We start from the raw sequence: 26,028 nt of genomic DNA on the forward strand, positions 1-26,028 counted from the left end.
GAGGTACAAGGCAGTGGGGGTTACGACACGAGCGTGACGAGGCGAAGCAGGCTAAACTGTGAGGGGGGGTACGACGTTGGATCAGTGCCTGCCGGCGGCGTGGATGGGGATCCGTAACGAGCCAGCGGGGGATGTGGGGCCTGGGTCGGGTGTGATGGTGCTGCATGTGCTGGGTGCCGCCAGTTGCAGTGCGTGCCAGTGGCGCCACGAGCGCAGAGTGCCACATGCCGCAGGCGCTAGTCGGCCGACGCGCCGAGAACGCCAAGGCAGTGGCGCAGTTATCTGGCTCCGGGGGCGGAGGTTCCGGATTCAGGCAGATTGGGGTGGGGTGGGGGGTGGGTGGCTGGGCGGGCTCGGCTGGTGTGCTGGGGGGGTGGACCAGCGCCGCGCTGGGCCGGGCACGCTGCTCGCCGCAACCCCCCCGGCCCGCTGCACGCCGCCACCCCCCGCGCCGCGCACCTCGGCATCTGTCCACCCACCGCAGGCCACCCGCCCGCTCGTTGGCCCCGATGCCACACTCAGGGGCAGCTGATCGGCGATACGGCGATACGCGCTCAGGGCAGTGCCTCGCGAATCGGACAGGCCTCGGGGTCTTGGCTGAGGGCGGATAACCCGGTGCGTTGGGGGCGGGGTGGGCAGGACGAGCGGCGGCGACGGGCGCAGTGACGAGTACACCATGCGTGCGATGGGCGGGCCGCATGCACCGTGCATGCACTCGCCGCCGCACCGCTCGCTGCTCGCCGCGCGCCCGGCGCTATCAGCAAAGTGGGGGGCGTAATCGCGCACCTTGCGCCCGCTCCGACGGCAGCCGCCGATCGCACTAGCGCCGGGGTATCGGGCACGTGCCCGGGACGGAGAGTGGCGGGTGGGTTGGGTTGGGGCTGCGCGCGGTGCGGCCGCTGACGTGGCCTGGCATGCTGCACCATGCATGCTAGATTGGGGCAGGCTGCACGCACGACACGCACAGATCAGTCTATTAGCCGTGATGCCACGCGGGGGGCAGGGCGTATCTGGAGCCTAGGCGAGGCGCCAGGCGCCAGGATGCATCTGGCATCTGGCATGCTGGCGCGCATGCGCGCTGGCACCTGACCCGCCATGTGGACTTGTAGCGCTGGCGTGCGGCCTCGGGACACGCAGCGCTCGCTCACGGTTCAAGACGCCGGGCGCCAGCGCCAATGCACCAATCTGCACGTCATCGCCGCGGCGTCTGGCGACTCGTCCACCGCGTGCCGCGTGCCGCACCGTTCTCGATGCGGCCGATAGCGCCGCTGCGCGCGCAGCGGACGTGGTCCGCCTGCGCTCTGCCCTCTGCCCTCGGCCCTCTGCAGCCCCCGGCCACTCCTCACCAGTCGCCGCCACATCGCACCTGCCCCTATCTGACGAAAAGGCCGTGTGCGTCCCTGACGTCCAGGGGGATCGCTGTTGCGGCGGAGGCGCCGGCGGCGTTGGCGGCGGCGCAGGCCCCGGACCCATGTCTGTCTCGGGCGCGCGGGCCGCATCGCGCTCCAATCACAGCGCTTAGCGTGGTCAAGCCGTCGCTCGCGCGCTTGCCAGCTCGCCACCGGCCGCCAATCTGCCTGCGCGGCACACCGCACCTCGGCGCAGAGACCGAGCCACCGCGCCGTGACCGTCACGCCGCACGCCGTCACGCACGCACACGGCGACGGCACGACGACTCCGCTGCGGTCCCCTCCCCCCCCCTCGCCAGGCTCGCTTCCGCACCGGCTGCACCCCCGCCGCACAATCTTGCCATGCCTCCCCTCCCTGGCAGCATGGCCCAGCCCGGACCCGCTGCGTCACCGCGTCACCGATCCGTCTCCCACGCTACGCGCGCTGCTCCATCCAGCCAAGTCGTCCGGCCTCCGGCTGTTGTCAAGGGCCGCTGCCAGCTCCACCGCGATCCATCATTCATCAGATCTCTACCGCCGCGCGGTGTAATCGGGCACGCGTGCCCCCTTGCTTGGATCTGCACTTGCTTCTCTCGACCCCCGTTGCTCGCCGAGCAGCGATCTGGCCTGGATGCATGTGTAGCAGCAGCAGACGTCGCTGCACACCCCAGCCAGGCTCAAAGCCTAATCACGGAGTCAAATTAATCCTCGGTTGCATCAAATTGCTCGGTCGGTGGTGGGTGTAGCCGCCGCCGCCGCCCAGGGCCCTGGCTCGAGCGGCGCCCGGCCGCCCAGGGCGATTATCTCTGGCATGAGATTTCTGCTAAACCCTGTCCCTGATTCGACTCGCATGTCGCTTTTTTGGCCCCGACAGAGTCGCCGACGACAGCCTCAATGCCGCATACCGCAAACAGAGATGCACAATGTGCATTGCGGTATGCACACCATCCAAACACCCCGATCCCCCCGTCGATGCATTGAGAAGATGTATTGTGCAAGCCACACGCTGCCAGCGTCGTCGTCCGAGTTGTCGCAGCTTGCCAAGCATGTGATAAAATGAGAAAAAAACGGCCAGTGCAGGGTGGAGTTGTGGGCCGGTTACCGCCCGTCGGTCAGTTCGGTTGCTGATGCGGATGCATCACTCCACGTCAGATGCGGGTCTGATTACGATTTGGTATAGGGTGGGTGGGGGTGGGGGGAGTCGTCTGACTGTGGCGGCAGCTTGGGCCATCGGTACTGCGCGGATTGGCCTGGCCGCATGCATGCTTGGCGAAGCAAGCAAGAGAGGGGTCCAAGTGGGTTGCGGCTGGCTGGCCTGGCCTGCCGGCTGGCGGCTGGCGGCTGTTGAGCAAGACGACGACGAGGAGTGGGTCGATGGAGTTGTGTCGTGGATTCGGTCGGCTCAGGGGTCGGGTGTTGGGCCAGTGGTGGGTGCAGCGACGCACGACACAGATTTGATGCGATGATGGATTTTTGGCGCCGGCCGGCCGGCAGCGAGCGAGCGAGACAGCGAGCGACGCGAGATTCAGCCGGCAGCTTGGGGGGAAATTTCCTTTTTGGGCAACGAGTGGCCGTCATCGAGCCAATCAAACCAGTCCGAGCTTGGGGGGCACTTGTAGCTTGTCTCCCATCAAGCAGTGAGTTGCCGCCGCCGCCGCCGCCCACCGCCGCCGCTGTGGTGCCCGCGCCCGCCCCGCGCCAACCGGCCGCCAGAGTCAGCCCGGCAGCCCACCCGCCCGCGCGCCCGCGCGCCCCCTTGCCACTTGTCGCTCGCTCGCTTGCTCGTCATGCCATTTGCTCCCCTCCGCCGTCCATCGCCATCCCATCCCCCCTCTCCCCTCCCCCCCCCTTGTCTAATCACAATCTCCACCAAAAAACAACCATCAACACTTATCCATCCCATTATCAATCTTCCATCCACCTCTACAACTCGATAATCGTCACTTCTGCACAACTGCAGCATCTCATACGGCCCCAGACACCACCTCAAGCACACTCAACCTCGTCAAGCCTTTATCCCATTTTGGTGCAGTGCGTTGATAATCATCTCCCCCCCTTGCCCCCTCTAGCGTTTTCACCGCCGCCGCCGCCCACCATTCTGGCTGGTCTCCCCCCTCTCTCCTTCTTTTCCTTGCCTTCCCTCGCGTTCCACCGCCCATCCAACGACCCCATCTACCTCTACCACCCACCATCGGCCTGAATCGACATCAAAACGGTGCATTCAGAGCCCAAACTCGCTCGTGATCAACGATTCATTGTTCGTGGGCGGCCAAAAACCATTCATCGGCACAAGGCTTGGGGCTTTCGGGCCCTCTCGCAGATAACGCCGCGGCCGCCCTCCCACCCAAGTCTAGGCAATACAACCAACCCACCCCCCCTAAGCCCCTCGCCCCCTTTTGGTCTGCTTGCCGCCCCAACCACCCCCACCCATCCATCCATCCATCCGTCCATCCAGGTGCCTATCGTTACACCCCAACACGATTCACACCCTCCCACAACTAGAAGCTCAGCATCCATAGATCCAAAGCATCCATCGCGGCGTTTTGGATTCTGGGTCTAGTGCATATCTTTGTCGTACGGAGATACGCACGCCGCCCCCTCGCCGCGGTCAAGACCCCTGTGTCTGTGACCCCTGATAGTCCCGCCGTGTGACAGACAACGGTTTTATCCGCCCCGTCTCGTTTTGGCACTATCGCACCCCCCTTCGGTTGCCCGCCACCGCCTTCCACGACGTGCATAATCATCCGATCGCTGACAAACTACAACAGTCGCTATGCCGACAGCCTCCGCGGCGTCGCCTCAGCAGCAAACCTTCACCGCCCCCACCTCCCCCTCCGCCCCCACCAAACTCTCGCCCAGAGCAACCGGTTCAGCGCCACTGAGCCCGGCTGCCAACACTGGCGCCCTTGCCTTCCGCCGTTACTCTGCTTCGCGCATCTCTGACACGCGCGGATCATTGAATACACAAGAGGAGGAGGAAGACGAGCTGGACGAAGATCAGTCTCCCGCCCCGGCTGCTACCACATACACTACCGCCCGCGAGCCCGCACGCGAGCCACCAATGAGTTCGTGGCGCGCAAAGTTTGGCCGCGGATGGGGTGTGGGCTTTGGGTCCTCGAACGAGCGAGGTGGCGCGCCCGGCGAGGACGACACACCAGAGTCCGAGGCTCATCTCGCAACCGGCAGTGCCGCGGGCGGTTCGCCACCAGCTTCTGGCGTGCAGTCGCGTGACGGCTCGGTCAACCCGAAGGACGAGGTCGAGTCAAATCCTGATCGCAGCACTCCAGGCATCGACGGCCCAGATGGTCCCGACTCGAAGCCAAAACGTCGTCCCCCCCGTCGTTCTGCTGCTGGAACTCTCCCGCAGCAGAAGAAGGACGACGAGGAGGAGGGGCCCGCCAAGAAGAGGAGGTCGCTTGCTCCTCAATCTGGCGGTTCAGGCCTCCCATCCCCCACTTCCTCGGCTGGAGCTGCCGACCCACAACTCGGCTCGTGCCCAGGAGACGGTCGCTGCAACGGCGCTGGTGGCAAAGCTGGATGCGAAGGTTGCCCGACCTACAACAACACTCTCGCCAACCACGGCACGGCATCATCTGGCCCGTCCGAGGGCGTGGACAGGCCCGCCAAGCCTTCCCCTGCTCCTGAACGTCCGACTGAGCGCCCAAGCCCATGGGGCCTCGGTTTGATGGCTGGCCTCGCCAGGTCATCAGCCGCCGCGGACACTGCTCGTTACCCCCAGTCCAGCGCTCCGTCGTCGAACCCCTCTGCCGCGTCGACTTCGGGCCCTACCGCAACGCCGCCGGCCACGTCTACCCCCGATACAAAGGTCAAGACTTCGGCCTCGCCCGAGGCCGACGAGAAGCCCCAGGTTGGCGGAACGCCAGCCGGCAACGGACTGGCAGCCACGCCTGTCGGCATGAGCTGCCGTAACTGTGGTACCAGCACCACTCCTCTTTGGCGCCGTGACGAGGAAGGCCGCCCCCAGTGCAATGCGTGTGGCCTGTACCACAAGCTCCACGGTGTCCCTCGCCCAGTGGCCATGAAGAAGACGGTCATCAAGCGTCGTAAGCGTGTACCTGCCGTGGCTGCGGCCACTTCGCCCGCCGGACGCGGTGGATCGCAAGGCGCCACGTCTTCGCCCGGCGCAGCATCTGCCGCAGCACTGGCAACACCGCCCGGCTCATCTTATGACGACAAGGCACGCGCCGCATACCAGGCTCTCGGTGGCAGTCCTTGGGGTCCCGGTGCCCCTGGTTCCGCCGCCGCCCTCGCCGACTCGCGACGCAAGGGGGTGCCCCTCATTATTCCTACTGCTGGTGCCGGCTCCGGCGCGGAGCGCAAGAAGCCCTGGTGGATTGAGGACCGTCGGGATCGCGACGACAAGGAACGCGAGCATCACCAGGACGTGAGTGTTAGATGTGTTTGAGGTTGCTCGGCGTTGTACTCACACTTTTAGTCACACCAGCTGGCGGCTGAGGCCCTTCTCTCCATTGCCCCTCAGACCAAGGTTGCCTCTGTCACGACCTCGCCCGACAACCGCGACAAGCCTGCATCGCTCGCGCCTGGCCGCGGATCTGCGATGGATGTCGACAAGGACGACGAGCCTCGTGGTGTCAAGAGAAAATCTGCGGAAGACGAGTCAAGATTGCCTAGCGCCCACAGCCTGGGTTTGGTTAGCCTTGCAGGCGAGAAGGAGCGCGAGAGGTCGCGCGACCGTGCCTACAGCCGTTCTCCTCTTGCATCAACCGACAGCCGTAGCACCGCTACCTCGGCCTCGGCTGGTGCCCACCCAACCCGCATCAATGCCACTGCCGCACCGGCTGGCCAACCGCCCAACGCGGCCTCGCAGCCCGGTCGGTACTCTATTTACGGGCCCAACCCTCGTGATCCCGCGAGCCTCATCTCCTCGCCGTGGTCCAACCTGTCCACCACCCGCTATGGCGGATTCAGCTTTGGCCGTCGCGACCTGGCCACTGGGGCGTACTCCTCGGCTTCGGCAACCTCCTCGCCAGCATCGGCTGCGCCCAAGGCAAGCCAGCTCTCGCCACCTCGCCGTGCGTCGCCCGAACCATCACGCGAGCCCAGCAGTGTTTCCCGCTTCTACGCTGGCGGTGCTCCTGGCGCCGGTGCCCTCAGTGCCAGCGCCAGCACCACGTCCCTCTCGGGCTCAACGTACGGTCACTACAGCATGGGCCGCCGTGAGCTCATGGAGCACCGCGAGCAGCTCCGCGAAGGAAAGCGATGGCTGGAGAGCATGCTCACCAAGACGGACAAGCTCCTGCATATGGTCGACGGCAAGATCACCACCGCTGCCGACACGCCCGCGGCTGCCGCAACTGCCGCAGCTTCAGGCGCTGCGGCTCCTACCTCGGCTGCTGCAACTGCCGCTTCCGCCGCTGCCACTGGATCATCGGGTGGTGCGAACCGCCACCACGAGGACTGGGAGTTCGAGGAGCGCGAACGCCAGCGCCAGAAGGAGTTCCAGCGACTCGAAGAAGAGGCCCAGCGCGATAGGCAGGAGCGTGAGCGCCGCGACAAAGAGCGCGAGAAGGCCGCCGTCGTCTCTCAGCAGGTGCACCAAGCTCGTGAGCGCGCCGAGCGCGAGGCCGCGTCCCAGCAGGTCTACCAGGCCCGCGAACGTGAGCGCGAGGCCCTCGAGCGTGAGCGTGAGAGGGAACGCGAGCGTGACGTCCACGGCCTGCACGACCGCGACGCCTTCCGTGGCCGCCCCCGCGAAAGCTCAAAGCTCACCGCCGAGCGCGAGCGCGACCTTCTCCTGGCATCTCGTCGTGTCGCCGCCGTCTCGCCCAACGGCGCACGGAGGGAACCACACAGCGTCGGCAGCTCCAACGGAAGTGTGCCTAGCGCAGCGGCCGTGGAGCGGGAACGTGTGGAGAGGGAGCGTGAGCGCGAACGCGACAGAGAGCGTGAGCGCATTGCTGGCGCCGAGGGTGGCGCCGCTCCGTCGGCCACCAAGGCCTCGCCTTGGGACCGTGACCTGGGCAGTGTTGGACTGCCCCGCCGTGAGCAGCCCGTGTCGCGCCTTGGACGTGGATTGTGGGCATTCGACGCCCGTGGCTGAGGCCGCCGTGACATCCTGTAATGTGTGACTGTGTTTCCCGTTCATAGTTTAGTGTCTTGATGAGCATGGACTGTACCCAGTATCGTGAACAGTGTGTGTGCCCTTGGCGATTGCAGATCTGTTGCCCACTGATGAGATAACAAGTGATCAACGGCATGTGGCGGCAGCCAAGAAATTCAAGATAACAAAAGACTGGTCGACAAGATCAGGGTTTGTGGTGCCCCCCGACATCAAAGTCCCGCACGGTGACAAGAGCACGAGATACATGCCAGAGATATCACATCATAGCCCATATGCACGCGGAACTGAAGGCAGATGGTATATTGTGAAGTGGGAACGGCGGGATGTATGGAGTGTGGTAAGACAACAGGTCCCACTTGGAGGACACGAGGCGTGGGTTGAGGGGGGGAGGGGAGGGAGGGGCAAACGGGATGATGAGAGGGGGAGGCGACTGATGACCACCACTACGAGAAGCCGGCAGGGACAGGGACGGGCGCACTTGCGCTCCGCAGAGTTGTCTTTGGTTGGCGCTTGGCAACAGCCTTGCCGATTGTACTGTTGCCAAATGTCCAGTTGTGATCCGTGTCCAGGATGAACTCGTGCGTGAGCAGCTCAACTGCGACTGGGCGATCGTTTGGTTCCTGAGCCATACACTTGGTGTACATGAAGTCGAGGGCAACTGGCGAGAGTTGGATGTTCGGGGGCAAGGGAGGCGCCGTCTTGTGGCGGAACATTTCCAGCATGGCCGCGACCTGTTCGAGCTCGCCCCATGGTCGTTGACCCGACCACATTTCCAGGACGACGCATCCTAGTGACCAGATGTCGACCTTGCCCGAGTAACTTCGGTCGCCAGCCGAATGGATGACCTCGGGGGCCATCCAGAAGACTGAGCCCTTCATGTTTGTGGCATTGGCAAACGAGTCGTATGCGTCAGTCGTCCTCTTCGAGATGCCAAAGTCTGAGATCTTGCAGATGCCGTTGGCGTCGACCAAAATATTATCGCCCTTGAGATCCTGGGAGCGTGTTAGTGGCTTATTCTACGCCGCCTGTTGCACGTACGCGGTGCCAGATTTTCTGGTCATGGAGATAGGCCAGGCCTTCAAGGATTTGTCTCGTGAAGAACTTGACCAGCTGTTCTTCAAAGCGGCCTTGATTTGGCGTGCGGTAGATGGTCGCAATCGTTCCACCTGGAACGTACTCGAGGAAAATGGAGAGGTGCTCTACACTTGCTTCACATCCTGTAAGATTCGAGTTAGCGACAGAAACGCTTTGTAAAGGATTGACTCACCGAGATAGGCCACAATGTTGGGGTGGTAGAGATTCTTGAGAAGGTCTATTTCCGACTTGAGGGCCTCGACCACTGACGTTTGTCGTGTGTCGTTGCGTTCCTGCTCATTCGCAGGCATCTCGACCTGCTTGACGGCCATCATGTCACCGGTAGTAACGTTGAGAGCAAGATAGACTCGACCGTAAGAGCCCTTGCCGATGAGTTCACCCTTGACCCAGTTGAGGGTTGCATGTTGACCATCGCCAGACGGGGACTCGGGAACGGTCTGGGGCATATCCAAGGCCATCTTGGATGGGGTGACTTCGACCACTTTGTGGCCCCACATGCTCGAGCTCCGCTTGAGGCGTGTGGGGTCATCCTGGCGGACCGCGGCAGGTTCGGCGACTGCTTCCTTGTTGGCCTTGATAATCGAGCGCTTCTTGTCCGCAGCTTGACGGATGGAGCGGCGAGTATCGTTCTTGTTGAACGCATCTTTCAGAGCTGCAAAGGCACCGCGAGCATGCGCCTTGACGGTGCCCTCTGGGTCTTTGCTCGAGGATGCCAAGATGGTCCCTGGCTGGTGGCGGGCGGGATGGACTGGCGGAGGTCGATGCAACTCCAAAGTATTGCGAGGCGATTCCGAAGAGGGAGTGCTTGGAGTCGATCCTGGCTCAACAATTGGCTTGTCAAGGTCCACCTTGGGGAAGAACTGCTGCAAGTTGTCGTACAGCTGTTCTGGGTCAGGACGGAACTGCCATTGCTCTCGTCGATCCTCATCCGTTTCCGAATCAGACACCGACGACGGTCGTTGTAATGCCTGAGACGGATGGGTGTTGACAGTGAGATTCGGGGGCCGGCGGAGTGGCCCAGTAGGAGGAGAGGTGGCCGTCACTCTGGGCGGAGCCGTGATGAACAGCGTTGCCTCGCTCTCGTCGTGCATGTTGGCACCAGGGTAGAGGACACTTTGCGCAGCATTCATGGAGCTGTGCTCTGGATGAGAGATCATGTGGCTGAGGTTCCTGCCCCAGTCTGCCCGAGCCGTGTCGTTGTCGTCCATGGACAGTTGCCTGTCGCCCGGGCGGATCGTCGTTGATTCTGAGATTGTTGTGGCCGTCTCTGCGTTCGAGATCGAGTCACCAGTGTCTCGACGGCTTGCCGGTGGTAACCGGCCTGGTGGTTGCTGGGCATAAGGCAGCAGCGTAGCCGAGCCGCCAGAGTCGTGTCTGTGCTCAAAGTAGCCAAGACGAGGATCGGAATGCGGGTCTGAATCGCTTCGTCGTCTTCCAGCTGCCATTGCAGAGCTTGATCGATACTCGTCGTGGTAGTTGCCATTGATGGGAGGGCTGTCATCGTACAAGCTGCTGTGTGGCCGGGCCAAGGGTGGTGACTGCATCGACGTTGATAGCATGGTTCCCGATCGGGGTGAAGAAGCTGGGTCGGGCCACGAAGGCTGTGGTGATGGGAATTGAACCAGACCCTGATTGTAGGTGGATGTAGCCGATGCCGGGGTCGGGTACCGCCCGTCATGGACGCGGTCGTTGGACTGCCGGCGACCTCCTGGGTCAGCAGCAGGGGTGATTGGGCGTCGGTTGGAGGGGTATGTTGGCCGAGCGACAGGGAGACCATTGTTGATGGGTCGGAGGTTGTCTGTCGATCGTACACCCTGCAAGTGATGGTTTTGGTCCATGTTGGTGTAGATGTAGGGAGGTTGCGACGCTTGACGGGGCCCTCGGAGAGGCATTGGTCTCGACGACTGACCAGCCAAACGCGGGTCGTTGGCAGTGGCCTGCATGTACCCGGGCGGGTGGGGGCTGACATACGAGTCCCCTGAGTACTGGGCTGGAGGAGAGTAAGGGACATGTGGTCTCTCGTGCTGGGTTTCTGATGGACGGCGCGGAGGTTGGTTGTTGTCTTCAGTTGCGGCCGTCCAGTCAGCAAAGTCTTCGAGATTGCGAAAGCGTTCTCGTCGCTCACGTCGCTCCACCGCGAACTGGTTGGGTCGTGTGTCGCGGTTATCACGAGAGTCCCGTTGCGTATCCCTCTCCCGAATCTCGGCATCCCAAGCTGCTCGTGCCGCTGCCTCGGATTCAGTGCGCTGCCGCTCCATATCGTTGCGACGCTCCTCGGCATCCAGTTCGCTCTGTTTCAATCAGCCTCGTGTCTCGGGTTGGTCCACTCACGGCTCGAATGGCATCCAGCCGCACTTGCTCCTCCCTCTGACGCTCCTGCTCCAGTTGGAGCTGTTGCATCATTTGCCAGACCTCGCGTTCACTTTCTTGAGCTTCGATGGCAATGATTTCGTCCTGGCGCATCCTCTCCTGCTCGCGCTTGGCTTCTTCTTCTTCGTCGCGTTGCAGTTGGAGGATCAAGGCGGCCGTGGCAGGATCCATTCCCGATCGAATGAGGTCACCGACGCCGTCTTGAGCTTGTCGGCTCGATCCTGCCGCAGAAGACTGTTGGTTCGCGCGGTACGTCCCCTCATCTTCATCCACAAGAGCAATCTCTGGTTGTGGCAAGTAGGATGACGAAGATGCCGCTTCAAGATGAGGAGTAACAATCAAGGTTGACTGGTTGAGGGGAACGGAAATGTTTGAGCCCGTGTGATCCGACGTGGTGGGTGAGCGTGAACTTGTCGAACTGTTCCAAGGTGGCCGGGCGGCGCGACGGTCCTCGATATCGCGGTCACTTGAACTGAATTGGCGTTCCATGGTTTCCGCGCTGCTTGTGCTGCTGTCTTTGGAAAGACGATTATGCGCTGATCCGTACGAGGCGGCCACATCAGTCATGATGGGAGGCACACCTGGGCGTGAACGATGCGACGCCTCGCCATTTTGTGGAGGTGGGACAATAGGAGCTGAGGCGGACCCGGGGACACTTGTTTGGACAACCAGGAACTTGAGACTTCCTTTTGAGTCGCCTTCTGCCTGGCAAAGGTGGAAGAGGGCGTCCTGGCCAAGTGCGGGCGAGTTCGGGGCGGCCTCACCGATGTCTGTACGGTATATTGACAGCCCGGCATGGTCATCATCACGGAGGCGCAGCTGGGTTTGTCAGTTTGGTCACGTCGAGCCACTCACCCTCGAGAAAACACGCTCGCGGATAGCTTCGCCTGTGGGACAGCCAGAAACGTCTACTGCCGCGAACGAGTAATTGTCCGTGGTGACCTGAAGCCAAATTCTCGAGTTGAGAGAACCGGCGCGAAGACGGGAGCCTCCGTGCAGAGTGCCTGAGCCATCGTCTGGGCTTGAGACTCGATGGATCTGATTGCCAGCGTTCATTGACGACGAGTCTGAAACGGCAGACAATGGGGTCAATGGCTGCTGCAGAGGAGGGGACACGCCAGGGTAGGGAATGTTGAGATTGGACGAGGGCGTGGTGGACGATGATGCCCAGGGGGTTGAGGCAGACTTTTGAGGAGGCAGAGGTGGGAGGGCTCGAGTTGGAGATGAGGGCGCATCGCGCGACGGCCTGCTTTCGAACTGCACTCGCGAGTGTTCTGATGTTGGCGTCGTGTATGCGCGTCGGTGTCGCTCCGGTTGAGGTGGCGGTTGTGGAGGACCAGAGCGCAGATCAGGCCCAGCTAAAGGGGGCGACGCGAACGGCGCTGGGGGCGGCTGAGGAGACGAGCTCAGCGGCGGGATGGAAGGCAAGGGGACTGGAAACGACCGCTGCTGAGCATTCGGGGAACTGGATAGGGGATGTCCAGACAGAGTTCCTGCACTGGTGCTGCCTCCAGTTGATGGGCGACTCCCACCCGTTTGCGCGGACGAGATGTTGATGGGGGAAGAGTGGCTAGGGGAGATGTGGGCCGGTGACCTTTGGGGCGAGTGCTGCACTGGCGACGAGGGCCGAGAGTCATCGCTGTCCGAGTTGTCTGGGTTTGCGATGAAGAGACCTTTGGCTGCTCTCCGCCGAGCACCTTGGGGACGGTTACGCACTGAGCCGACTGGTGTCGCGGGGCTTGCCACCCCGGTAGACACGGTCAGCGTAGGCGGTTGCCTGCCCGACATGTCGTGTCATTCGTGGGTTTACGAGGGCGACCGACGCGGGCAGGTAAAGGGGATGGTTGGGAGGGGGGTGCGAGGGGGGCAAGAGGCCGAGTGGTTGTGCGCAGTGCGCGCGGGTGGCGGGCCCAAGAGTTTTGAACAAGACGACCAACCAAGGTGACAGAAGCGCCTTGCGGACGCGCGGGGGGTCGCGATCTAGGTGTGCGAACAGGCGAGCGAGCAGGGTGGGCGCGAGACGCCGACTGGAACCAACCCGCCGCGGATCACAGACTGGGTGCTGTCGCGTTTCGATGTGGGGTGGTCAGAGAGGGAGCGAGGCCGGGGTGCGAGCGAGGTGGACAATGGGCCGCGCGTGTGGGATGACCTTCCCACGCCGCTCTCGACAGCCGTGATGAGATTGGCCGTGGTCACGCAGAAAGGGTGTTTGATGGACAGATGCAGAAGCGGGCCGGCGTCGGTGGTCTAGGTGCGAGTGGGGGTGGGTGGTATGGGTATGCAAGTGCGTGCGTTGGGGTGCGAGGTCGGGCGGTCGGTGGGTCGGTGGGTGGGTGGTCGATGACGTTCCTCGCGTTGCAGCAGCAGCACGAGAAGGGGGTGACGGTGTGCGAAAGTGGGCGGGTTGTGCTTGCGCGTTAGTGTGCGATGGCGACTTGATGTCGTCGCGGCGACGGCGGTGGGCAAGTTGTCGATGAGATTGTGTGATAGAGGCGACGAGGAGAGGGGGACGAGGAGGTGGATGAGGAGTGCGAGGGACACACATGGTGTGTGGGCGGCGGCGACGGCGGCGGCGGCGGACGGCGACGAGGACAAGGAAGGGCAGGCAGGGCAAGGGGAGAGGGGGGGGGGGGGTACGACGACGTCCATACTTGGCCGCTGGCTGGCTGGGGTATTCGCAGCGGCCGCGGCAAACCGACAACGCTACCGAATACAAAATCCATTAGATGGTTTTGTAATGGGGCTATTAGTGGCGACAAGACGACGACGACCACAACGGCCGCACGGAATCAAAACCAGCAACCATACCGCACCACTGTCCACGGTCCGCCGGGTTCCGGAGACACGGATCTCAATCGACCGACACTGATGAGACAGACACGCAGCAGCAGCAGCAACAGCAACAGCAACAACTGCACGCCTACACGCAGCAGAACAGGCCAGGAATAGCATGGCCATGGATCTGTGTTCATGCCATGTGAAGGATGCTATTCTAGGATATGAGAGACTCGAGTACAACACTTGCCAGTGGCACGCCGCCGCTTCCAGGTGCGTGCAAGTGGCACCCGGTGATAACGCCCTCAGCGTCCTCGCCATCACGCGTAGCAAGTGACACTGCGTTTTACGGCGTCGTCCACACACGACGATCTGCCACACGGCCGATCCATCACCCACCATCGATGGAGCAGGCGATCAGGGCCGTGGCGCCACGTCGCACCACGCACACACTCGTGCCACGTCCTCGCCACGTCGGTGCGCCATCACAGGAAGCGGACACCGTCGCCCGCCTCGCCCTCACCGCGCAGCAGTTGCGCCTTGCCACGCTTCACCAGCGTGTCCAGGCTTCGTCGCAGAAGTGTGTCGGGGAGTCCGCGGAACTCTGAGGTGGGAACGGGGTTGCGTCGAAAGGGAGTTGAGTCGAAAGGGGGTCGGCATCGACAAAGAGGACAAGACCATCGTCAAGAGGAACAAAGCCCATCCGGGTCAGCACGCTTCCACTCCACACCCTCCACACGCGCCACACGCACCGGTCGTCTCCGCCAAGTCGCCGTCCGTCAGGTCGTAGAACGTCATGATCGTGCCCGTGAGGCCGTTGTCCGAGACCTGGGCAGTCAGCACTGTCACAACCCACGCCCATCCAGCCGCGCCCACGCCCACGCACCCAGTCGTAGATGATCTGCCCCCACTCCTCGGGCTTGCGCCAGAATATGAGATAGCTCGACGCCTGCTTCGGTGGCTCGGGGCTCGCGTGTCCTGCCGTCAGCCCACCTCCCTAAGGCCCGACCCACCCTCCTTGGCCATGTGTGCGAGCACGCGCTTAAGTCCGGCCGGGAGGAGTTTGCCTGTTGTCGTCAGCCGCGTCCAGCAGCGCACTCACGGCCAATGGCGCGGTTGGCGAACACGGCGCCCGCGTCGGGGCTGTCGGCGTTGACGGCGAAGACGCGGTCGTGCCGCGCCCATCCGAGCACGATCTCGGTCCACAGCTTGAGCTGGTGCGCCAGCGTCGACGGGTTGGGCTGCAGGCTGGGGCCGTCAGCGGCGTCGAGCTCCAGGCCTACGTGAAGAACGGCGGGAACGACCACAGCGCAGGCAGCCTGTACCCCGAGGCCGTGGTCGTCGGCCTCAGCGCGCCGTCTGGCGCGGGCGCGGACGCGGACGCAGACGCAGACGCGGACGCGGCGGGGTCTGCGGCGCGCGACATTGTGTTGGGACAATGGAGTTGTTGCGATGACGAAGTGCAAGTGGAGGTGAAGCGGCGTCCAGCTCGTCCCTGGGATCCAACTTGGCGGGATCGATTTCAAGGCAGCGACTACCATCCACCTTCCCTCCACCTCCCATTGTCCCTCCCCTCGTCGTCATGAGCAACAACGCCGCCGCCTCGAGCAGCCGGCACTTCCCCTGCCGGTGGGACTACTGCGCGCGGACCTTTGCCACCGTCGACGAGCTCAAGGCGCACTTCAACTTCGAGCACATCCAGCACGAGCGCCCGGCCTACATCCCGGCCTACAAGCGGCGGCGGCGGCCAGACGGCACCTGGGCGCTCGTCGAGGACAGCTACGAGCTGTCGCTGCCCGTGCTCTCGCAGTCGGACGTGACGGGTGTGACGGGCACCACCGGCCCGTCGTTTGCGCTGCCGAGCCTGCCCGCGCCGTTCGAGTACGACGCCGGGCTCGACGACGCGCTCGCGCCGCCCGACCCCGCCCCGACCGCCGTGCTCGACTTCGGCGCCTTCCTCCGCTCGCCGAGCCCCATGTCGCCCGCGCGCCCGCTGCTCCCGCTCCAGTCGACCCCAGCGAGCCAGGTCCCCCCGCCGTCGACGGCCGAGGCGGCGGGCACGGCGTCGACCGCGGCCGTGAGCTCGGCCGGCTCGGGCCCGTTCGTCACCCAGGCGTTTCCGAACACACAGCTCTTCTCGCAGCCTTCCCAGGCGTCGCTGGCGGCCGAGGGCGCAGACTCGTCCTGGGGCCAGCCGCCAGACGCCGAGGGCACGCGCCCGCCCCAGACCATCGCGTTCGGCGCGCGCGCGCCGCCCTCCGACTCGCCGGCGCGCCGGGTGTCCGCCAGCGGCGTCGGCTTCTCATGGGGATTAAAGAAGTAGGGCGGGGGGCGCAGAGTGTGGACAGGCTGTATTCATATGACATGGTGTGCGGTGTGCATGGTACGACATTTTTCTATGTACATTGTGGATGGTACGGAGCTACACTGATGCGTACAGATGAATGGGTCGATGGGTGTCTCTCTAGATTGCTACACGCAGTGGCGTGGTGGATGGCGCATCACGCGGTCTCGGTGGCAGCAGCACCGTTGCTGGCCGCGGTGCCCTCTTCGGTGCCCTCGCCCGTGGTGCCCTCAGCAAGAGACCCGCGCTTGGGCGGGAACTTGACAAGGCCCTTCGGGCGGCTCTGGCGCTCATGGAGGAGGCGCGCCTCGGGCTCGAGGGCGGCGACGAGGGCGTCGTACGCGCCACGCTGGCCCCAGTACTCGAGCACGCGCTCCTCGGCGGGCGTGAGCGGCTTGGGGTGGTCGGGGTCGAGCTTGGCCTCTGGCGCGGGCTCGCGCTCGAGCTCAACCTCAGCCGCGATCGCCGCGCGCTCCTCGGCCCCAGGAGCCCACTTGGTCGACTGCAGGAACGCGATGAACTCGGGGTACAGCTCGAGGCGCGACTTGTGGTGCGTGCCCTTCCTGCCGGAACGGTCGATACCCTTGCGGGCAATGTTCTTGAGCGCTACGGCGGCGAGCGAGTCGTCGTCCACGGTGCTGAGCCAGCGGTAGACGTCGTCCATGCTGTCGAACTCGCCCTTCGCCCACACGGCGTAGTCGAGCCCGAGCCACTTGCAGATCTCGGCGCCCGAGTGGCTCAGGTGCGTGTCGACCGCGCGCAGGCCGGGGAACGGGTGCTGGCGGAACTCGAGGCAGTGCGCGTGCAGCATCAGGCCGTGCACGCGCGTCGACTGGCGCAGCAGCGGCGCGAGGAGCATCAGGCCCGAGCCGTGGCTGAAGGCGAAGACGCCGAACTCGACCGCCTCGGGAGGGAAGAGCATGAAGTCGACCTGGAAGAAGTCGGTGGCGGCGGCGGCACCAGGGAGCGTCGGCACAGCGTCGAAGAGGACGGACGCGGGGACAGCGGTCGAGAGGCACGAGCCGCTGCGGATCCACTGGGTGGCCCCGACGGCGTGCGCGATGGCGTTGCACCAGCAGATTAGGTCAGCGGGCTCGCTGGCGATCGTGACGCCCGTGAGATCAGCCCCGTCGACCGGCTCGACGTCGCCGCGCGCGCTGCCCTTGGGCGCGGCCCAGCCGAGGCCCGCCCATCCGGCCAGGATGTCGATGTCGCCGTGCGTCTCCTTGCCCTTGAGCGGCTGGTACGTACGCATGCTGGTGAAGAAGTGCGCGGTGCGCGAGCGCGCGAGCATGAACATGGCGTCGTGCTCGGCGGTGGTGAAGCGACGCGCCTCGGTGCCAAAGTTCTTGCCGCCCATCGTGATGTGGTGGTTTTGTGGTGAGGTAAGGTAGGCTTGATGTGGTGAGATAGGGTCAGATGATGTACAAGTGAGTACACTGAGAGAGAGTGAGAGTGAGAGTGAGAGTGAGAGAGGGAAAGAGAGAGAGAACGAGGTTAAGAGGACACCAGAATGTTGGGGGGAAGGACGAGGAAGAGGGAAGTCGAGTTAGTGTGCACGGCCAGATGGCTAAGGGGAAGGAAAGACGACCCTTTGTTATTGACTCACCGCCACGACTCGAACCGACTTGGCGCCTGCGCGCCTGCACGCCTGCACACAACAATCTCGTATCCGACCAACGCCCCGTTGATTCCCTCTTGCTACACAGCACACAATGCATGGCTTCGCCGGTGGCGGCGAATGGCTACCTACCCTACTAACGAGACTGAGGCGGAGCCGACTATGGACGGGGCGGGAATCTGGGCGTGTCAGTCTTGTCTAATCGCTCCTTGTCCACGCCACAGGCGCAAACTCACCCAGGGGGCATGCCCGGTGGCAATGATCCAGGCGCAGGGGGGCGGAATCCTGGAGGCATGCTGCGAGCTCGTCAGCGAACAACCCAACCAAGTCTCCAGCTCGTACTCACCCAGCGGGAGGAGGCATTCCTGGGGGAACACCACCGGGGAATCCTGGGGGCATTCCAGGGGGAAGACCAGGCATGCCAGGGGGGAAACCGGGCGGCGGGCGAGCATATGGCATGGGGCGGGCAGCGAGGGCGGGGGCACCACCGCCGAGGGGCATGCCACGACCGGCGGGCACACCACGGCCGGGGCCGGCAGCGAGAACCGAGCTCTCGGCGGAGCTGGGGGGCGGACCCTCGACCGAGACCGACACAATAGTCTCACCGCGGAGGATGACGAGGCCGAGCGTACGCTTCTGCTGAACCGAGGGGGTGGGCTCGCCAGCAGGGGTGTCCTTTGTCTTCTTGCCCTGCGCGTGTGAGCCGGGGTTGGTCGTCGCGAGCAAGGTCAATCAACTCACCTTGACAGTCCTAAACTCCTCAGTCTCGGCAAGCACAAAGTTCATGTGCTTGTCGTACGCGAGCATCTGGCCGACGAGCGCACGGCCGTCGTTCCTTTGCCGTGTCAGTGACTCACTCCGCGACTGCTGGGTGGCAACACGCGCTCGGCGCGAGCGCGTCACTCAACTCACAGGATGACCTTGAGACGGTAGTGCAGCAGCGTCACCATTTTTGAGTGCTTGGCCTTGGGGGGAGGCTGTTGGGTGTCAGCATGCGCCTCACACGAGTCTTCCTCGGCGCTGGGCTGATGTCTCCCCGCTGCGGTTGTTTGTGCCGGCGCGTTGGTGTCATCCACTTCGGGGGCTCGCCCCCGAGCATCGACACGACACCCCACGGCCTTCACAGTCCATTCACAGCCCAGTATAGGCCCCCGGCACGCGCACGCACCATTTTAGATTAGATCTTATCGGTGGTCGGGTAGCTTGGTGTTTAGGGGGTGTCTCGCTGTCGAAACGCGAGTTCTGGGTCGAATCAAGCCGCGAAAACGGGAGCAAGGGTCGTATCGGTCGAGTCTCGTGTGCACCGGCAACGGTGTGCGTGTCGAGATCGAGTTTGTAGCGTCTAGGTGGTGGATCGAGGTGTGATCAACGATCGACCCAAGTTGTCTCCAACTACTAAAGTCGAAGTGGCAGCAGGGCTCAGGAGTCTCGTGGCGGAGATTCCGGAAATTGGTGAGTGTGGCACCAGCGCCAGCTTCTGCTTCATATACAGCAGACATGAAGCTTCAAGTCGCGGTAAGCAATGCTGGCATGCATGCTCTTCGGGAAAGCTCAGATGCGTGTGCACTTGAAACGTGGGTGCTGCACGTGCTGGTTGCGATGTGTGCTTGAAGCGTACTGCAAGGGAGGAAGTCGCGCCACCGAGTGGCTGTCACCTGGCCTACTGCCATGACAGCCAAGCCGATGCCCCGGTCAACGTCAACGGCTCCTTCTCGGCGTGATTGCCGGTGTGCACTGCATGGCAGCTTGGCACCTGTTGCAGCAGCTAGCTATACACGGCTTGTTGGAGCGCCGAGCAGAAGCAGTGCTGGCCGCGGCGACGCATGCCCGTGACCGCTGGCCTGAAGACACTGCCCTCGGTCGGAACTGGGCGCCGCCGAGAAATGACAGCATATTGCCTATCTCCACCGGAGCTGGAGACGCCGGCGAGTAGCAGAGCGACGCAGCTTATCGGTACCCCAGAGAGAAGCCAGACGCCGGATTTGTCACCTCGCCACCGACGTGTGCGACTCGACGGACAGAAGGAGGGGAGGATCATTGTGCAGGGCTGGGTGCACAATCCGCCTCTGGCCACACACAGGTCGCAATGTGTTGAGGGCCTGTTTGTGTCGCACGCGGTGAGATTGGGGACCTTACGTCCGCGTACGTCCGCAGGTACGCGTCCGTAAGGCGATATTACGCAGTGTTGTAATGGCGGTCTTGTCCGATTAAGGATTGATAAAGGCCCGCGGGCGGTTCGCGGCTTAGCGCGCTTAAATGCCAATTATGGCCACTGTCTGTCGCATGACTCGGCAACAAGCAGCGGCACATGGCGGGGACGCAACGAGCAACAAGACTACTAGCCCGTTCACAAGCATTTACAATCCATTCAATCTCCTTTCATCGTCGTCTCTCACTCTCACAGCGGCTGCCTTTGCCCACAACAGCATCGCGTCGGCCACGCTGCACACCAGCGACACCAGCACGACCACCATCGCACTCGCACCGGGCGCCATCGACCACACACTCGGGGTCACACCCTCCCAGCCCCTTTGGACCCTGCCCAACGCACACCTTGACACACGGCTTCCAACTGCTTCACCCACATCGCCCGTGGTGCCCCTCTGACTCACCCCTGCCAGTACCGTGATCAAGACGCACCTGGGCAGCTCTCGCAAGGACCATCCCGCCGTCCCGCCTGCTGAGAGGTCGCACACTCGACACCTCATCTCTGCTTTACGACAAACACGGAAACATCATGGCGGCGCGCGGCTCGTCGCCGGCGGGCACGTCGAAAGGACCAGGCCCAGTACGCGTTGACGACAAGCCCACGCGCCAGAGCTTCAGCTGCGCAGAGTGCAAGCGGTAAGTGGTGTGATCCGCCCCCCGGCGCTTCCTTGTCCCTCGAAGGATGTGTGCGCTACACCTCCAGCCGTCTTGTCGTTCGACCACTGACGCGACCTTCAGGTTAAAGCTCAAGTGCTCGCGGTCATGGCCGTGCACGTCGTGCGAGAAACGCGGTTGCGCGCAGATTTGCCCCAATGGGCAGATGAAGTCAACAACAGGCAAGAGGTGGGTGTTGGTTGAGTGGCGATGGCGCCCTCTCGACTCTGGGCTTGTGTATGTCTAACGCACACAGGTTGATTCTTGCCAACACAGAGGAGCTCCACCAGCGCATCTCGTTGCTCGAAGTTGGGCTCGCAAAGGCTCACGCAAAAGTCTCGAGCGATCCCCACCCACTGTTGTCGCAGACCTACCTCTTCACCACACCTCAGGTCACGACGGGTAGAATGAAGCCGGACCCCGACACCGACGACGTCACAGATGGGGCGTTTGGAACCCTCACAATCAGCGCCGAGGGCGAAGCACACTTCATTGGCTCGTTTGCTGGCAGCCAGTACCTCCGCGACGAGGATGAGTCGGCCTCTGGACCTAGCACCCCGAGCGACTTCCACAGCATTGTCAACGCTGAAGTTCCTGGGACGGCAGACGGAACTGAGCAGCCGCCACGTACACGCCGCCCAGCGTACGCTGACAGCGCGATCGCTCTGCACGACTCGTTTATTACGGGCGGTGCGGTCGGGTACGACGTCGAATCGCTCCGCGACCAGCTCCCAGACTGGGACGAAGAGGGCCGTGACCTTATGGACAGCTACTGGGACCACGTCAACTGGATGTACGAGATCATCCCGAAGGCGTCGTTCAGCAACGACCATTGGTTTCACGCCTACGAGCGGTCGCACAAGGCTCATCCGCACAAGCTTGCCTGCGTCTTCCTCATGATGGCCGTTGGCTCCATGATGGACCTCAGGGCCCAGCCTTGGCATCCTAGAAGTGAGCGACTCTTCCTCCTTGGCCGGGCCTGTCTCAGCCTCGTCGGGCTCGAGCATGCCAGCCCGGCAACGGTCCAGGCTCTCCACCTGATGGGCACCTACATCTTAAACGACAGACTGGGTAACGGCGCCGAGGTGTTCTGGCCTATCCTTGGCACTGCTCTCAAGGTCACGCAGAGTGTAAGTGTACGTAGTGGTAATCGTCTGACATGGCGCAGCTGGGACTGCACAGGGACGGGACGCATTTCGGGCTGTCACCGTACGAGGTGGATGAGCGCCGACAGGTCTTCTGGGAAATTGTCACCTACGACCGTCTCCAGTCCATGTGCTTTGGCAGGCCAACAGCCATTGCGAATCGCACGAGTGACACCAAGTTCCCAGAGGAAGGGGCCAACTTCAAGGATGAGGATGGATGTGAGTTGGCAGGAATGGTTCCGTCGTGCTAACCATGTAGTCCATCGCTCCAAGTATCGCCTGATCATGTTGATGGAGAAGGTCATTGACATTGTAAGCCTGCATAATGCTAATGCGCCCCTCGCTGACCACGCCCAAGCAAACACAAACGACCCCAGTCTCCTACAGCAGTGTGTGCAAGCTGGACGCGGAGCTGGTTGAATGTGGGTTGGCGGTGGCGCAATGACGTCGACTGACAGCGGCAGTCCGGAAATCACTGCCCGAAAGCCTACTTCCATCGGTATCGATTGTCGATCTCCCTCTTGATCGGATGCTCCCCTCCCACCTTGTGCTGCATAGACTCGGTATCCGGCTGATGGTGGCTCAAACCCGCCTTCTGCTCAATCGGCCCTTCTTCGCACGAGCCCTCAAGGATCGACCGGATAACCCTGCGAGGTCCAAGTATGGCGAGTCATTTGTCGCCCTGTACGAAGGCGCCGAGGACGTTGTCAACATTGTCAAGCAGCTCGTTATTTACCACCCCTCGCTGATTGCAAGATGGTGGTTCTTCTGGTTCCACGCGTTTTCTGCTGCCGTTTGCCTGTGAGTTGTAGCCAAGAGGCCGCGCCAAGCTAATCGAAAGCTCGGCCATCGCGATCCGCGCCCCGACCAGTGCGTTTGCCACCCCGGCCTTTACCACCATGTCGTTGCTGTGCGACATTTGCGCTGCCGCTCGAGACGGCTGCCGTGCGAAGAATGGGCTTCCGCTTCTGCTGCGTCTGAGAGAGCGGGCTGCCGAGGCCTTCAATGCCGCCGCTGCAGCCAATGGCAGCGTCAAGAAGGAGCCAGTCGCTGAATCCGACAACGACCTGGGTCATCTAAACCAGACGGCCAAGCTTGTCCGTACGGGATCACTGTCTTCGCCCAAGCGCGTTGGCTCAACCCATTCGCAATCGCCAGGACCCCAATCGCCACCGGCCAACGGGACAAACGCTGTCCAGTTTGACTGGGGACCGGACCAACAGATGCCCAACTTGCACACGCTTGCTTCCAACGCGCAGATCAACCCCATCGGCATGTCGATTGACGCTGCCGAGTACGGGACGCACAACTGGCTCACCGAGCTCGAGTGGCAGGGCAACATGCTGAGCGAGGATCAGCAGCGGGCCTATCTCCATTCGATGGACAATCCGTTGAATGTGGACACGGACATGACGATGGCGCTTGGGCTAGGGCTTGGCGCTGCTGCCGAGTCTGACGAGTTTGGGTTTGACATTGAGACGTTTGTCAACCAGATGGGGGAACGGGGGTTTGGTGCGCCGCCGTAGTGCGGTAGTGCTGTAGCCTGGTGTGTACGAGTATAGTGGGTGGCATGCTCTGTAGGTTGCTATGGTGCTATGTACTTGTATACTTTTGGTTGATTTGTAAAGTGGTCTGATTGCCGTTGTTGTTTGTTGTTGTTTGTTGTTGTTGTTGTTGTCGTGGCGACGATTATGATGATCAGTTGTTGTTGATCTTGTGATTGTCGGGTAATGTGATGACGGAGCGAGTGTTTAGGGTTATGTTTGCTAATAGAGGTGTGTAACAGGGTGGACCACCTCCACCGGGGCGGGGGGAGGGGGGCGGGTGGCGAGTGGTGCAGTGTTGTATCGGTGCGGGGCGAATTTCTCCAGCAGTGAGGGGAGTGCAGTGCACGAGGGTCCTTTAGGCTGATGACTTGGACAGGGGAGCGCAGCCAGGGGGCGGCGGCGGCGACAAGGCGCGGGCCGGCGGGGCAAGGGGGAGGAGGGAGGGGGGAGCCTTTGGGCTTTGGCAGGGCCCTGAGATTGTTTCAGGGAAAACAACATCATGGTCGTGTCGGCGCTCGTCCCTGACGTGACGACAAACTGCAGCGTCGTCGTGTCGGCGGTGGTGGTCGCTTGTAAACGGGCGGGCTCGCGGGGCGGGCGGCAAACCGACGGGGTCAGGCAGCGATGCAAAGTCGCGCGGGGACAAGGGGGCGAGGCCGGCGAAGGGGAGACCCGACGTGCCTGCAGCCTGTAGCCGCCTGCACGTCGACGAGCGCGACACTCGCCGCCAAGCCCATTCCGCACCACCATCACCAGTCAGGCAGGCTCGGACGAGGCGTCAGTCGTGCTCTTTTCTCCCGGCTCGCCTGGGCTAAGCACGCCGCCGCCGCCCCCGCCGCCGCCTCTGCCGCCCGCGCGCCCAGCCCAGCCCAGCTGCACGCCAGCCGAAGATCATCGAGGTGTCAATCGTGCGGCGTGTTGAGCGCCGCGCCAGCCAGCCATCGGCAGGCATCGATTCGTCCCGACGACGCATACGGCTTGCCTGCTTGCTTTGGCCGCATGGCTCCCTGCGCTGCATGCGCTGCCGGGTCACGCAGCCGGCTAGTCGGGTGCAGACTGCTGCCTTGCGTAGTGCCCGGCCTGATTGCTTGCTCGACTCTGCTGCACTGCCCACCCCCCGCCGTCCATCTACACTGTACGCTGCGACGAGCCACCCCCGCCCCGCCCCGGCTCCCCCGGTGTAGTTTAGCTGTAGCCTAGACCCCCTCCCACCCCCGACCCCCCGAACCCCCGACCGACTGACCGACCGCCTGCCGCCGCCGCCGCCGCTGCCTGTCCCTGTCCCTGCATTCCAACCTCGGACCTTTGTCGCCTTTTACCTCACTCTTGTTCAGGACTGACAGACTGGGCCAGCAGCCAGCAGCCAGCAGCAACATCAGTACTGGGTAGTAGACAGACGACTGTGCCGCGCGGCGAGCGACGACTACATCCACCCATCCACCCAGCCAGCCAGCCAGGTGCGACTACCCATCCACCGATACCAACCACTACAACCCACCCACCCGCTAGACCTACCACACCACACCACACCATCATCATCATCCACTCCGCTCCCCTCATTACACCTCGCCGTCGTCATCATCCTTACTACATCCCGACTTGGCATTCATCCCATACACTACTCGCGACCACTGCACCCCCGTCGACACTGCACCACCCTCGTCCTGCATACATACCCGACAGTCTGCAATCCCACATCGATTGGCTAGGCCCAAAGCACACGCGCACCCCGACAACTCTAAACCGACGCCGCCGTCATCAAGTTTGATCGGATCGTGTGAGGGCCTGGGGTTTCTCTACTCTCCCCAGAACCGTGAGTGCTCAATCTTGCTCCCCTCGACCTCTCTGCCCCTCGTGCTCTGTGCCCAGTCTTGTTTTCGCCTTGTTGGTCGTGTCGGTTCACTGGTCGAGGCGACTTTGTGTGATTCCCCCTCCAGTGTCTTTTTCAGTACCAGCCCTCTCAACCCTTCCGTCTTGCCCCCTTGCCCGTTTGCTTTCCACACCCCATCCTGCTCTCAAAGTCACGTACTGGGTGCCCGAGGGCATGCACTTGGCCTGTGCAGTGCCCATGCAGTGCTAGCTGTCCTGTAAGCTTTTCGGAGTCCCGGTATCGACGGCCTTGATTTTGACCCACCCACCTTCGTGCTCCTAGTGCGTGCTTCGCCCTTTCCCCCCTTCCCCCCGATCCCCTATCCCTTGTTCTGTTCTCGGCCAACACAACACGCGGGGGGTGCAGTGCTCGTTGCCGCCGACGCCTAGCGTTCCAGGCAGTCTTGCATTCTCATGCATCGAGGCGTGTCACTCGGCGGCGGGGTTCATCCCTGGCCGGCCCAGAGCATGACCATGCATGTGCGCCCCGCAAAAACACACACACACGGCCGCAACGGCTTCGTTTGCCCCCCACCAATACGCGGGCATTCCCTGGTGCTTGCCCTTTGCTTGCAAACCAGATCGGCCTCCACCAAGCCTTGCTCTCGTGGTCCACGTCTCACGCTTGGCATCGTTGTCATGTTCTCTACGTGATCAAGCCCAGCGTGTAGTGTACTCGCACGCACGCGCGCCAGGTGGTGGAGAGGCACAAGTGTGGAGTAGGCTGGGTTCGCCGTCTCTGGGATCTTCTAAGAAAGGAAAGACGGAGGCGGCAAACGCAGTCTGCGGAGGCGGCGGCGCGGTTAGGAACCAAGTGCCTGCATCAATGGTGTGACCTTGGGATTATCATGGTCTGGCTGGGTGTAACCGGCCGAGCGTGTATGGGTGTGTGGGCGGGGGTGGGGGGGT

At 62.8% G+C, this 26,028-nt stretch overlaps 7 protein-coding genes across 7 annotated transcripts; 3 read left to right on the top strand and 4 right to left on the bottom strand.

The window, feature by feature from the left end:
* Positions 1-4,161: 4,161 nt before the first annotated feature.
* On the top strand, positions 4,162-7,470 carry SFU1 (GATA type transcriptional activator of nitrogen-regulated proteins; the record flags this gene model as incomplete). Its single annotated transcript, XM_069349845.1, has 2 exons — positions 4,162-5,793; positions 5,845-7,470. 2 exons carry the CDS (start codon positions 4,162-4,164, stop codon positions 7,468-7,470), a joined length of 3,258 nt encoding a protein of 1,085 aa, XP_069213389.1.
* A 464-nt stretch (positions 7,471-7,934) lies between these two features.
* On the bottom strand, positions 7,935-10,031 carry BCK1 (mitogen-activated protein kinase kinase kinase; the record flags this gene model as incomplete). Its single annotated transcript, XM_069349846.1, has 3 exons — positions 7,935-8,483; positions 8,530-8,708; positions 8,759-10,031. 3 exons carry the CDS (start codon positions 10,029-10,031, stop codon positions 7,935-7,937), a joined length of 2,001 nt encoding a protein of 666 aa, XP_069213390.1.
* Positions 10,032-14,216: 4,185 nt separating this feature from the next.
* Q8F55_001214 (uncharacterized protein) lies at positions 14,217-15,157 on the bottom strand (the record flags this gene model as incomplete). The annotated part of the gene is made up of 5 exons (XM_069349847.1): positions 14,217-14,335; positions 14,484-14,559; positions 14,618-14,709; positions 14,834-14,979; positions 15,015-15,157. The coding sequence occupies 5 exons, from the start codon at positions 15,155-15,157 to the stop codon at positions 14,217-14,219; spliced, it is 576 nt and encodes a 191-aa protein (XP_069213391.1).
* A 156-nt stretch (positions 15,158-15,313) lies between these two features.
* Q8F55_001215 (uncharacterized protein) lies at positions 15,314-16,054 on the top strand (the record flags this gene model as incomplete). Its single annotated transcript, XM_069349848.1, has 1 exon — positions 15,314-16,054. One exon carries the CDS (start codon positions 15,314-15,316, stop codon positions 16,052-16,054), a length of 741 nt encoding a protein of 246 aa, XP_069213392.1.
* A 178-nt stretch (positions 16,055-16,232) lies between these two features.
* On the bottom strand, positions 16,233-17,435 carry Q8F55_001216 (uncharacterized protein; the record flags this gene model as incomplete). The annotated part of the gene is made up of 1 exon (XM_069349849.1): positions 16,233-17,435. One exon carries the CDS (start codon positions 17,433-17,435, stop codon positions 16,233-16,235), a length of 1,203 nt encoding a protein of 400 aa, XP_069213393.1.
* A 421-nt stretch (positions 17,436-17,856) lies between these two features.
* On the bottom strand, positions 17,857-18,867 carry smb1 (Small nuclear ribonucleoprotein-associated protein B; the record flags this gene model as incomplete). Its single annotated transcript, XM_069349850.1, has 6 exons — positions 17,857-17,875; positions 17,933-17,992; positions 18,043-18,386; positions 18,438-18,531; positions 18,609-18,673; positions 18,865-18,867. The coding sequence occupies 6 exons, from the start codon at positions 18,865-18,867 to the stop codon at positions 17,857-17,859; spliced, it is 585 nt and encodes a 194-aa protein (XP_069213394.1).
* A 1,566-nt stretch (positions 18,868-20,433) lies between these two features.
* Q8F55_001218 (uncharacterized protein) lies at positions 20,434-23,229 on the top strand (the record flags this gene model as incomplete). Its single annotated transcript, XM_069349851.1, has 8 exons — positions 20,434-20,540; positions 20,643-20,747; positions 20,815-21,688; positions 21,727-21,922; positions 21,963-22,015; positions 22,062-22,125; positions 22,168-22,504; positions 22,545-23,229. The coding sequence occupies 8 exons, from the start codon at positions 20,434-20,436 to the stop codon at positions 23,227-23,229; spliced, it is 2,421 nt and encodes an 806-aa protein (XP_069213395.1).
* Positions 23,230-26,028: the final 2,799 nt, after the last annotated feature.

The sequence above is a fragment of the Vanrija albida genome, assembly GCF_041260175.1.
Source record: "Vanrija albida strain AlHP1 chromosome Unknown contig_1, whole genome shotgun sequence".
NCBI lineage: Eukaryota > Fungi > Basidiomycota > Tremellomycetes > Trichosporonales > Trichosporonaceae > Vanrija > Vanrija albida.